General features: G+C 41.3%; 1 protein-coding gene across 5 annotated transcripts; it reads left to right on the top strand.

The window, feature by feature from the left end:
* Positions 1–554: 554 nt before the first annotated feature.
* On the top strand, positions 555–12,186 carry atg9a (ATG9 autophagy related 9 homolog A (S. cerevisiae)). Of its 5 annotated transcripts, none has more exons than XM_035950344.2 (21): positions 555–755; positions 1,045–1,100; positions 1,173–1,270; positions 2,062–2,213; positions 2,323–2,366; positions 2,888–2,952; positions 3,085–3,261; positions 3,579–3,720; positions 3,851–3,991; positions 4,105–4,225; positions 4,387–4,562; positions 4,647–4,769; positions 5,096–5,283; positions 7,737–7,890; positions 8,466–8,645; positions 8,760–8,972; positions 9,078–9,298; positions 9,475–9,592; positions 9,698–9,968; positions 10,303–10,448; positions 10,538–12,186. In XM_035950344.2, the coding sequence occupies exons 4-21, from the start codon at positions 2,111–2,113 to the stop codon at positions 10,544–10,546; spliced, it is 2,592 nt and encodes an 863-aa protein (XP_035806237.1). In that variant the 5' UTR covers positions 555–755; positions 1,045–1,100; positions 1,173–1,270; positions 2,062–2,110; the 3' UTR covers positions 10,547–12,186. The 5 variants fall into 5 exon arrangements, with proteins under 5 accessions (XP_035806237.1, XP_035806236.1, XP_023130729.1 ...); XM_035950343.2 differs by having other exon boundaries at positions 555–903; XM_023274961.3 differs by lacking the exon at positions 1,173–1,270.
* Positions 12,187–12,189: the final 3 nt, after the last annotated feature.

The raw sequence follows: 12,189 nt of genomic DNA, 5'->3' as shown, positions 1-12,189 counted from the left end.
CTGATTACATCACCTACCTCAGAGTCACAGAGGAGCCCATGTGGCAACCAGGAAGCAAAGACAAAAGGCAGCCATGATGTCACAGGTGCTTTAAATACCTTCAACCATAGGCGGAGTCAACCCAGTTCAATATAGTGGTGTGTTCAGCAGCGACCAGCAAATACTGAATTCACCTGAGCACACATGTTTCTACTACACCAGGAAAGACTTTTGTATCTAATGCAGCACTAATTAGAGGGACAATAGAAAATCTTCTTGTTTTTACTGCACATGTAGAGTCAACATGTGGCAGTATTACTAGAAGTACACTATCAGCATATCAGAGCCTCAGAAAATCCTGTAGCATTTCCAAAAACGTCCAGGCGATGGTAGTAAACACCCATTTCATTAGACAGCTGAGTGGAAATGCAGAGTGGCCCTTCCTGAAGGCTCACACAGGGCGTGTCAGACTGCCCATATCTAAACAACACACCCTTAGAGCCCGCCTCTGCTAGCATATGATTGGCTACCGTTGTGGAAGTTGCCTTCTGATTGGATGCCTTCCCTGTCCCTCAGCGGTGACAGACGACGCTACATTGCTAGCTGTTTCGAAAATGAAACTGGGTGCTGTTTGACTGCGAGGGGAAGAAAAGAAAACGAAAATAAGACGGTTAACGGATAGAATTTCCGGGGCTTCACTGTTTCACACGGACACGGCGGAGGCGGAAGAAGCGGACGGTAACGACTGCGGAGATTTGAGGGGTGACATATTTTTGGTGAGGGAGGCAGGCCTGTGCTGTCAAACCACGACAACAACAACACCTGAATCAGTGCTCCTCGATTGGCTTCAAGCGTTGATTTATCACCGATAATTACCATATTTTAACCACCACCCATCAAGTGTCAGCTATTTGTAACATTTACGTGAGTTTGGCTCTTTCTTGTGTTGTCTCCGATAGGAAATATAATAGAAATCACCGTCATACAGTCGGTACATGAGTCAAGAAGCAGGCAGTTTAAAGGAAAACGGGTCTTCCTTTATCTTATTTTTTGTTGTTGTTACAGTTGGAAATGTTGAGTCAACACCAGAGCTGGATGGGACGTAGTGTACTGGAATGGAGGTAAGAACATTTCTGTAGTAGCTTTGTTTTCTTCAGGTTTCCCTTTATATTTTTCACAGTTTTCTTTTAAAGGGCCTCGTCCTATCTACAGTAGAACCATCTCTGCCTCTACACCACCATGTGTTGTTATTGGTTTGGATAAGCTAAAACCTACATGTACAATAAATAAGGTGTGTCTTCAGTTACTCTTGTTCATGTCAAGTGCTATTGTTTTGTTAAAATTCTGTTTATTTATGGTTCATTTAAGTCTAGAATCATATGCTTGTATGCACATCTACTGCACCTGGAACCTTTTGAATGTTTCTATCATTGCTGTAATAAGCTATGCAGATCTTGAATCTCAAAACTTTAACTTTACTGATGATTTCAATTAAGAACCACGTGGTTGTTTTATTTTCTACTTTGGGCATTTTGGAGGTTTCTATCATCACTGTAACTAAGTGGGCAGATTTTGCTTTTCCTTTCACTTCATTAGTCATTTGTAGTCTAGATTCACACTAGATTACATTACTGCAGAGGGTTTCCCAGGCCGTGTGTTGTCGCAGGAAACTGTGTGCGCTCATTTTATTTGTTGTGTTTACAGTTAAGTCATGTGAAGCTTGTTTAGTGTGTGCAGGCTTCAGCACTGAATAAGAAGAGTGCACTTTGACCAGGATATCTAGTTTGGAATCTCTTCTGTCAGCAAGAATCTGCACAGTTATTACTCTGTTGCTGTCTGTGTCCTTTGACCTCCCTCCAGAAGGGTCAGGCAAAATTGAATTTAACAGTAGAACCAATAATGATCAATAAGGAGTTACATGTAAGGTTGAAGTTGGAAGGCCTAGTGGATGCTTTATCTTGTAGAAGATGTCAAAATGAGTGGATCGTCAACATCTAAATATGTCACTCTCTCCCCCTTCTTCTCTCCATCATCTTTAACACTTTGAATCTCCAACCGTCTTCCATCCCCTCATCTCTCCAGTCTGTAGCAGCAGGTTCGGCTTCGTGGTGAGACTGAAGCGGCTGTCACTATGGCGCACTTTGACACAGAGTACCAGCGCCTGGAGGCGTCCTACAGCGACTCTCCACCTGGAGAGGAGAACCTGCTGATGCATGTGCCTGAAGGAGCCAAATGTATGACACACATACGCAAATCATAAACAAATCATGAACTTTTGCATAAAAACACCCTCTCATCATCTAATAACAGCGTCATTGCTAATGTGAAATTAATCTTTTGCAGCTCAATGGCACCACATAGAAAACCTGGACCTGTTTTTCCAGAGAATATCCTTTTAAACAGCTATCTTGTGTTTCATGTTTTGAATGTTGAAGTAACTAGGGCTGGGGCTGCACAGTGGTGTAGTGGTTAGCACTTTCGCCTTGCAGCGAGAAGATCCCTGGTTCGCGTCCCGGCTTTCCCGGGATCTTTCTGCATGGAGTTTGCATGTTCTCCCTGTGCATGCGTGGGTTCTCTCCGGGTACTCCGGCTTCCTCCCACAGTCCAAAAATATGCTGAGGTTAACTGATCATTCTAAATTGCCCGTAGGTGTGAATGTGTGAGTGCTTGTTTGTCTCTGTATGTAGCCCTGCGACAGACTGATAACCTGTCTAGGGTGTCCCCTGCCTTCACCTGAGTCAGCTGGGATAGACTCCAGCCCCCCGTGACCCTAGTGAGGATTAAGTGGTGTATAGATAATGGATGGATGGAAGTAACTAGGGCTTGTTTTAATATTGCAGTGAATATGTCAACACAAATACAGTTTCTAACCTCAGATGCATTTACAATATTCCTTAATGTCCATTACGTTTATAATCTGCACCAGAAGAATGGATTCACCTGTATGCTGCTGGGAGAAATCTTTGAGCTGGTGTATGTATCCTATCCATCATAAATAGCATTTTTTTAGGCAATCTGGTATCAAACCTCCATCTGTGAAGTTTAATGCGCCACATCTTTATCTCTCTCTCTGTTTTCCACCTGTCTTTTTATTTGTCTGTGCAGTCAGTTGCTGTTTGTGGTTGGCTTCACAGTGTTTCTAGCTAACTGTGTGAATTATGACGTCCTCTTTGCCAACAAGTTTGTACATCACAACAATTCATCTAACGTCACCTTGCCTGATGCGTCATCTAAAATCACCTTGCCTGATGCGTTCCTTGGAATGGAATGCTGCAGTGCCAAGTAAGTCTGAGACTTTGTTTAGTAAATGTACTTGATGGTAAGTTGTGTAGAGACACTACTACTGTAATTGCATTCCAAATGTGATTTAGTTGAGTTCTTAACAGGTTTTAAAACTTAAGAGAGTTAAGATGATAGAGGAAGAGAAATAACAAATTTAAGCAAAATCATATAAGTTTCCCTTTTAAGTCACTACTTTTTTACCCAGGTTAGGTCGTATATGTTTATTTTTCCAGTGAAGAAATATGAAATGCGTCAAGCAGTGACCTTAATACTGTTAAATGTATTGAAGTGATACAAGTAAATGTTTTCTCTTCCAGTATCCGACACAATGCGTTTGTGATCTTTTTGCTGATAATCTCTGGGGTGTTTTGGCTACATCGCCTGGTCAAATTCATCTACAATGTTTGCTGTTACTGGGAGATCCGATCCTTTTACATCAACGCCCTTAAGATGACCATGGTGAGACAAACTAAATTATGTGCTCCAAGGGATGTTGACCATATGAAAGTTACATCCAGTAATTTGTAATATAATATTCACAACGAGTAAAGTCGTACCTCCTTACATTTATTGGGCTTTTGTGCTTCAGTCAGAGCTCCCCTATGCAACATGGCAGGAGGTTCAGGCCCGGATCGTTGAGATCCAGAAGGAACACCAGATCTGCATCCACAAAAAAGAACTGACGGAGCTTGACATTTATCATCGCATCCTCCGTTTTAAAAACTACATGGTGTGGACATTTGTACAGAATTCTACAAATAACACTCTTTGGTAGCTGAACTCGCACAGCTGCATTCAAGCAATGTGACCTCATAATAGACCTGTCTTCCTGTACCTTTGTAGGTTGCCATGGTGAACAAATCACTCCTTCCTGTGCGATTTCGTCTTCCTGCTCTTGGCGAGTGTGTGTTTTACACCCGGGGTCTCAAATACAACTTTGAGCTCATCTTCTTTTGGGGACCAGGTGTGTTTGTAGTGTGTGCACCGATTTATACTTGTGATTGTTCTGCATGTGTAGATAAATTAATCTGTTTGCATATGTACACATGCAATTCCTCCTGTCTGTGTGCTTATGGTAAGAATTACAAAGTCTTGTTTTTGCCCCTGTTGTTTTTCATTCTTTAGGCTCTCTGTTTGAGAATGAGTGGAGTCTGAAACCAGAGTACAAGAGAGGAGGTAACAGGCTTGAGCTTGCTGACAGGCTAGCATCTCGTATTTTGTGGATTGGCATTGCCAATCTGCTGCTGTGTCCTGTCATTCTTGTGTGGCAAATTCTCTACGCCTTCTTCAGTTACACAGAGGTAAATAGTTCACACACACAAATGAAAACTCTAAACAGTTTTCCTTTTGCATCTAACCGTTATGACAGCAGTTATTGTTCCTAGGTGATCAAGCGAGAGCCCGGTTCTCTGGGAGCAAGATGTTGGTCTCTCTATGGTCGATGTTACCTTCGTCATTTCAATGAACTGGATCACGAGCTGATGTCACGCCTCAGCAAAGGATACAAGGTTAGTGCACCACCTCATCTCCTGCCCATTTTTGTTGATCCTAAGTTTTTTTCATCCTACAAAACGTGGTTTACAACAGCTAGACTATAAATCTGACTGTAAATCCTGCTTAACTCTCCAAATTTATTAACATGTGCAAAGAAAAAGATTATCATGTTGTAGGACATTCTGCATTGTACATTGCAGTGCAGAATTGGTTTTGTATTATTATCATGGTCTTAGTACTTACACTGGTGTTTCTCAATCACTGTTTGTAGAGTTAATAATTAAGCCTGTTTCCTCCTTTTGCTTTCCTGTTCTTGCTTCTCTATTTCTGTTTTATTCAGGCTGCATCCAAGTATATGAACTGTTTCCTTTCACCACTGCTGACAGTGGTTGCCAAAAATGTAGCGTTCTTCGCTGGGTCTCTTTTAGCCGTCCTCATCGCCCTGACCATCTATGATGAGGACGTTCTTGCAGTGGAGCATGTTCTCTCATCAATCACACTGCTCGGAGTGTGTGTCACAGTCTGCAGGTAGGCATTTGTTTAAAACATCAGCTATTGTCATCTATTTAAATTTGCATGTTCAAAATCAGTTCAGTGATGTACATAGAGATGAATCAGTTAATGATTCGTCAGAATAACACAACAAAGCCCAAAGGCAATAATAGTTCAGTGGAGTGGCAAAGCACAGGAAGGAGGTAGCATAGCCTGCAGTAGCAAGTCAGTGCAATTTAAAAGGAAAATAGCTAAAATACATAAGTAGTGCCCCTCTTATGCCTCTAATGTATTGCATTCATTGCTCTAAAACAGATGTTTGAATTGCAAATCTGAATTTAAAACACAAGTTTAAAACATCAGTCTCATCTACACACGTGGACAAAATTTTTCGTACCCCTCGGTTAATGAAAGAAAAACCCACAATGGTCACAGAAATAATTTGAATCTGACAAAAGTAATAATAAAGAAAAATTCTATGAAAATCAAGCAATGAATATCAGACATTGCTTTCGAACCCTGGTTTAACAGAATTATTTTAAAAAATAAACTCATGAAACAGGCCTGGACAAAAATGATGGTACCCCTAGAAAAGCCTGAAAATAATGTGACCATAGGGACATGTTCAATCAGGGTGTGTCCTCTAGCATCACAGGTGTCTACAAACTTGTAATCAGTCAGTCGGCCTATTTATAGGGTTACAAGTAGTCACTGTGCTGTTTGGTGACATGGTGTGTACCACACTAAACATGGACCAGAGGAAGCCAAGGAGAGAGTTGTCTCAGGAGAGTAGAAAGAAAATTATAGACAAGCATGTTAAAGGTAAAGGCTATAAGACCATCTCCAAGCAGCTTGATGTTCCTGTGACTACAGTTGCACATATTATTCAGAAATTTAAGATCCATGGGACTGCAGCCAACCTCCCTGGATGTGGCCGCAGGAGGAAAATTGATGACAAATGGAAGAGACGGATAATACGAATGGAAACAAAAGAGCCCAGAACAACCTCTAAAGACATTAAAGGTGAACTCCAAGGTCAAGGTACATCAGTGTCAGATCACACCATCCATCATTGTTTGAGTCAAAGTGGACTTCATGGGAGACGACCAAGGAGGACACCATTGTTGAAAACAAATCATAAAAAAGCCAGACTGGAATTTGCCAAACTGCATGTTGACAAGCCACAAAGCTTCTGGGAGAATGTCCTATGGACAGACGAGACCAAACTGGAACTTTTTGGCACATCAGCTCTATGTTCACAGATGCAAAAATGAAGCATATTAAGAAAAGAACACTGTCCCTACTGTGAAACATGGAGGAGGCTCTGTTATGTTCTGGGGCTGCTTTGCTGCATCTGGCACAGGGTGTCTGGAATCTGTGCAGGTACAATGAAATCTCATGACTATCAAAGTATTCTAGAGAGAAATGTGCTGCCCAGTGTCAGAAAGCTTGGTCTCAGTCGCAGGTCATGGGTCTTGCAACAGGATAATGAGTCAAAACACACAGCTAAAAACACCCAAGAATGGCTAAGAGGAAAACATTGGACTATTTTGAAGTGGCCTTCTATGAGCCCTGATCTAAATCCTACCGAACATCTGTGGAAGGAGCTGAAACATGCTGTCTGGAGAAGGAACCCTTCAAACCTGAGACAACTAGAGCAGTCTGCTCATGAGGAGTGGACCAGAATACCTGCTGAGAGGTGCAGAAGTCTCAGTGACAGTTAGAGAAATGGTTGGATTGCAGTGATTGCCTCAAAAGGTTGTGCAACTAAATATTAAAGGTACCATCATTTTTGTCCAGGCCTGTTTCATGAGTTTATTTTTTAAAATAATTTGTTAAACCATTGTTCAAAAGCAAAGTCTGATTTTCATTGGCTAATTTTCATAGAATTTTTATTTATTATTACTTTTGTCAGATTCAAATTATTTCTGTGACCATTGTGGGTTTTCCTTGCATTAACCGAGGGGTACCACCAATTTTGTCCACGTGTGTACAGGGAATGTTAATCATTAACCACGAGCATTTCTTAATTGCCCTTTTGAAGCTACGCAGGGCTTCTGCTATATATGTGATGCGTGTAAGAGGGTTTCCTTCAATACGCAGCCTGTGACTCCTTAAATCTGTGTTAGCTCCAACATTAAATTCTCAAAAATTGGGGAATATTCAGATGAACTCAGTTTGAACTGTATTAAAGACTAGAAAATCTTTAAAGAATTTCCTAGATTCTGAAGTAGTAGCATACCCTTAATATTACTTAGCAGGATTTCCCAACTTACAGCTGTTGCGTAAACATAATTCCAATGCAGTTAAATCCATTCCTCTGACTTTGTTGTCAGTACTTTCAATCAGGGTGCCTTTTAAGTTTTGTCTAACATAGCATCTGTTTTGCAAAGCTGGAATGGAAACTTGTTATTCTAAAAACATATTGCATTAGTCAGAGCTTTAGTTGTAAAATTAAGTTAATGTCCACCACTTCTTTCTCTCCACAGGTCATTTATTCCTGATAAGCATATGGTGTTCTGTCCTGAGCAGCTGTTGCGGGTCATCCTCGCTCATATCCACTACATGCCTGACCACTGGCAGGGCAATGCACACAGATACGAGACCCGAGACCAGTTCTCCCAGCTCTTCCAGTACAAAGCAGTGAGTACAAATACAGAACAAAGAATAAACGTCTAAATGGACTAACTTGTAGCTTATAAAAACTATGTTCTAAGGCCTTTTTAAAGATAGACATTTAACATGTCATTGCATGAAAATGTAAGGTGTAGTTAGCAAATATACATTGTGTCTGCATTCCATTTTTATATACCATGTATATACTGACTTAAAAAAATCTTGTTATATTGTCTTTTATTTTTTATTACATTTTCTTTAATTTAACTGTTATTTTTCAAGAAGATATTGTCTGAGTACACGCAGCATCTTCACACTCACAGTTATTTGCATTCATATCACATAAAGACTTCAAAAAATTTCTTCTTTCAAATATCCACTGAAGCAGTCTGGCTTTTAGTGTCACGCAGAGAAACAGCTAATTAGAAACAGGAATTTGCTCTACACTCACAGGTTTCTGCAGCTGATAGCAACTTTGAAGCTGAAATCTTGAAGTGTTTAATCAAAATGAATATTTAATTTTAAGTAAGACATTTTAACATGCCTTTGGTGTTCCTGTGAACACTACTCTGCTCTACAATGTACCTTTCATTTGCTTCCAGGTGTTTATTTTAGAGGAGCTCCTAAGTCCAGTGGTGACTCCCATCATCCTCATCTTCTGTCTGAGAAGAAAGTCTCTGGAGATCATTGATTTCTTCAGGAACTTCACTGTGGAGGTGGTCGGGGTGGGAGACACCTGCTCCTTTGCACAGATGGACATCAGGCAGCATGGACACCCTGCGGTGAGGATCTGCCATATCAGATGAAGACACACATGTAGACATGTCTTTAAAGTGCCCATGTACAAACTGTGTTACATGCATTAGACTAACTGATGATTCATCCTCCCTCTGCAGTGGATGTCAGAGGGGAAAACTGAGGCATCCATCTACCAGCAGGCAGAGGATGGGAAAACGGAATTATCTCTGATGCACTTCGCCATCACCAACCCCCAGTGGCAGCCTCCTCAAGAGACCACACACTTCATCAGCCAATTGAAAGAAAGAGTTCACAGAGAAGCCACAGGGGCTCCATGCGACACTCATCCACTGTCCTTGTCAGAGTCTGAAGTACGCTGATAAACTAACATTCATGCATAGGTACCACAGTGGTCATATCTTAGCTTTGAAGTGGTAAAAACTGATTTGCTCTCTTGCTCTTTCTCTCTCTTGTAGCCGAGGAGTCTTGTCGCAAACCTTTTGGCAGGCCCCTCTACATTAGCCTCTGTTCATTTTGGCCGGGACGCCTCTTTGACCAATCATGCAGCAGTTGGTATGAGCGATGGGGCATCTGCATTGCGTTCACTTTCGCCAATCAGCAGTAGTCTTCACCTGAGAGGCAGTTTGAGTGCAGCTCGGGTTGTTGGCCACACTATCAAAACAATGGCAGGCTCAGGGTAAGAAAATACTCCTTCCACATCATCTGAACACCTTTTCAGGCGGCGACTTTCTGATCTGACTTGAGCTGGTGAATAAAGTGTAAAATTTAGGTTCTGTCTTTGTCATTGTCTTTCCCTTATCCCATCCTCTTCATGTCCTATTTCCTCAACATTTTCGCTCTTTCCTTCTATAGGACTGATGCCCGAACTGTGAGTTCAGGCAGCAGTGCGTGGGAGGGTCAGCTTACCAGTCTGATCCTGTCAGAGTATGCCTCCACTGAGATGAGCATTCATGCACTTTACATGCATGAGGTAAATATAGATGTGCATCGATGTTGGGGGGTAACATAAATATTTCACAGAACCTTCTCCATCCAGGAGCCTGGTTCATCTTTGCCCTGTTTTTGTTTCCTTAAGCTCCACAAACAGCAGTCTCGCGGCGAGCTGTCCCGTCACACGTGGCACAGACAGGAGAGTGACGAAAGCAGCGACAGCGTCCCCGACGAAGTGAGGAGTGAACCCAACACTCACTCCAGAAATTTCCCTCGCTCACACACTTTCCCCACCACAGTTCCCAGTCCCAGTGCCATTCCCAGTTCAGCTTCAGCCACCAGCAGTACCACCATGGGCCAGGAGGGAGCGGCATCACAGAGCAGCAATCAGCGGCGCTATAGTGGCCCTCCCACCGGTATCTGTTTTTGATTAGTTTCTATTCTTTTTAACATGAAAATCATTTTAAGTTTATTACACTGAAGCACTCCTTATACACCATAAGAAAATGAATATATTTTTTAAACACATGATCAACTTTGGACAGAAAATACCTTATTCAAAGGCAAGATACAAAGTAAGAAAAGGTAAAAATGAGTAATTTGTCAAATCTGTCTCACTGGTTTAGTGTGAGAACTGCTAGCCTTCCATTATATTTCCTTATTTGTTACAACGGATTGCAGAGTGCAGCAGCTCTACAGGCGCTCGTAATGTCTTTTCAATTACACAATCTATGCCTTTCTGTTTTCCAGACACTTTCGGTGCAGCAGGAAGGGTTGTGAGGTCGGCCCGTGTGCCCATGGGAGGATGGGCAGAGGAGGGTCAAACAGCACAACGACACCATGAGCCACTACCAGAGGAGAGCTCAGAGGATGAGATGCCTCCTCGCATACATAAGGTGAAAGCTGCTTGTGTGGCACAGATAATGTTAAATTCTGTGTATTTGCTTCAAGTTAATCAATATTTCTGTTCTTTCTCTCACTTTAGGTTACATAATCAAGCCAAGTGAATAAGTGTCTGCGTCCTACCCTCTTTAGATACCCAAACACACGTCCTTATCCTTATCCAAACCTTTTACCAGGACTAATCATCTGATCTGACAGATGAAGATGGAAATGTGCAAGAAGGGCAGACCACAATTCATTCAAACTCTCAACTAGTGGAATTATCTGGACAAGTTTAGGCTGATGTCACCATTGCTGTTAAAAGACGCTCTCATAACATCCATGACTTTACTATAAGCCTAAACAGGCAGACAGGATAATCCTGTTTATCAGAAGAGGACTGAAAGGATCAAGTAATTTCTAATAGCCACTGATAACATCAGATTACACTACTGTACACAGTTTTACAATATCAAAAGATTACATAATGAAAGTGCGTGTGTTGTTATGACATGAACAATTTTGACACTCAGCACTGCTGGACGCATCCTTTGCACATTGCAAATTACTAACCAATTAGCCTAAAATGTGACCACAATAATCCAGATTGTGCATTCTGTATTGTTCCCGCTTTAACAAATCAGATGGCATGAGAAGGAAATTGAAGAATGTATGGTGTCTCTATAACAAGGCAAGCATTCACCAAAATGTGTTAACAAAAATGCTGGTAACATGCAGACTTTCACTGTGTATATCTGTTGTACAACTAGCAGGAGGCTGTGTTTTCAACCAAGTGTTCTGTATTTCAGCTTGCATTTTGCCTCTTTGCAAAGCATATGAAGGCCACAACTAGTTACCATCTGATATTTTTAATATGTTGTAGAATTTTTTCTGCATTTACAACAGATTTTTCTTAAGTGCTCGGAAACTTCTCCCAAAATCTGGCGTCATTTGCACAGACAGATGTTGGTTTAAAAGGTAAATTGTGCAGAGCGACACGGTAATCTGCATGCAGACAGGCACTGTGTAAATAAATGTTATCAGGTTACTTCACTGCAACCGTGAATATTGAATTCATTAGATTTACACAAGTGTCAGGCAAGCGTTGTGTGATGTGCAACTAGAAATACTGTATTTGAGCACATTGTAATCTGATGTCAACCAACTTTTGTTCCTTTACTGTTTGTCCATTTCACAACAGACTTGCTAAAGGGTTCAGCAAACAAACAAGGCTGCTTTAGGCATGTAATATTGAATTTTCTGGCATACAAATAGGACCCAGGCTCATGTGCATGAACATCACCCCACTTATTCATCAAGAGTTGAAAGTAGATCACCCCACAGCAAGCAAACTGTCCTATGTACCACATCTTGCTTAGTCACAGCATGGCAGTTTCCCTGTCATTAAGCCAATTCTGTAAATCAAGATTAATGCACTTTAATAATTTGTTAATGCAGAAGAGGGTGTCACTTAACTCGGATTGTGTGTTTGTGTCTATTTTCGTATGCATATTTTTAAATTATTTTATTTATCAAAGGGATGTGCCATTATGATCGACAGCTGTGAGTCCAGGTTGGGTTTTTTTCTGTTGGATCGGGATGAAGAAGCGCAGCCACACACTGTTGGACGGGTATCACGATGAAGGATGCAGGGATTAAAATTGATAACTGTTGTTTTTGTTTTGTTTTGTAGATCCTGTAAAATACCATTTTGTACAGCTGTATATTCATCTATTAAAGACAAGGCAATGAGTT

Source organism: Amphiprion ocellaris, chromosome 20 (genome assembly GCF_022539595.1).
Source record: "Amphiprion ocellaris isolate individual 3 ecotype Okinawa chromosome 20, ASM2253959v1, whole genome shotgun sequence".
In the NCBI taxonomy this organism is placed as follows: domain Eukaryota; kingdom Metazoa; phylum Chordata; class Actinopteri; family Pomacentridae; genus Amphiprion; species Amphiprion ocellaris.
The sequence above is the reverse complement of the archived record's forward strand: the minus strand, read 5'-3'. Positions and strand labels throughout refer to the sequence as shown.

Bases quoted from the DNA above. Each gene is read 5' to 3' on its own strand.
- atg9a (XM_023274961.3), top strand. From the start codon at position 2,111: ATGGCGCACTTTGACACAGAGTACCAGCGCCTGGAGGCGTCCTACAGC. The intron at 4,563-4,646 runs GTAAATAGTTCA...TATTGTTCCTAG, and splicing joins CCTTCTTCAGTTACACAGAG to GTGATCAAGCGAGAGCCCGG. The intron at 5,284-7,736 runs GTAGGCATTTGT...TTCTCTCCACAG, and splicing joins GTGTGTGTCACAGTCTGCAG to GTCATTTATTCCTGATAAGC.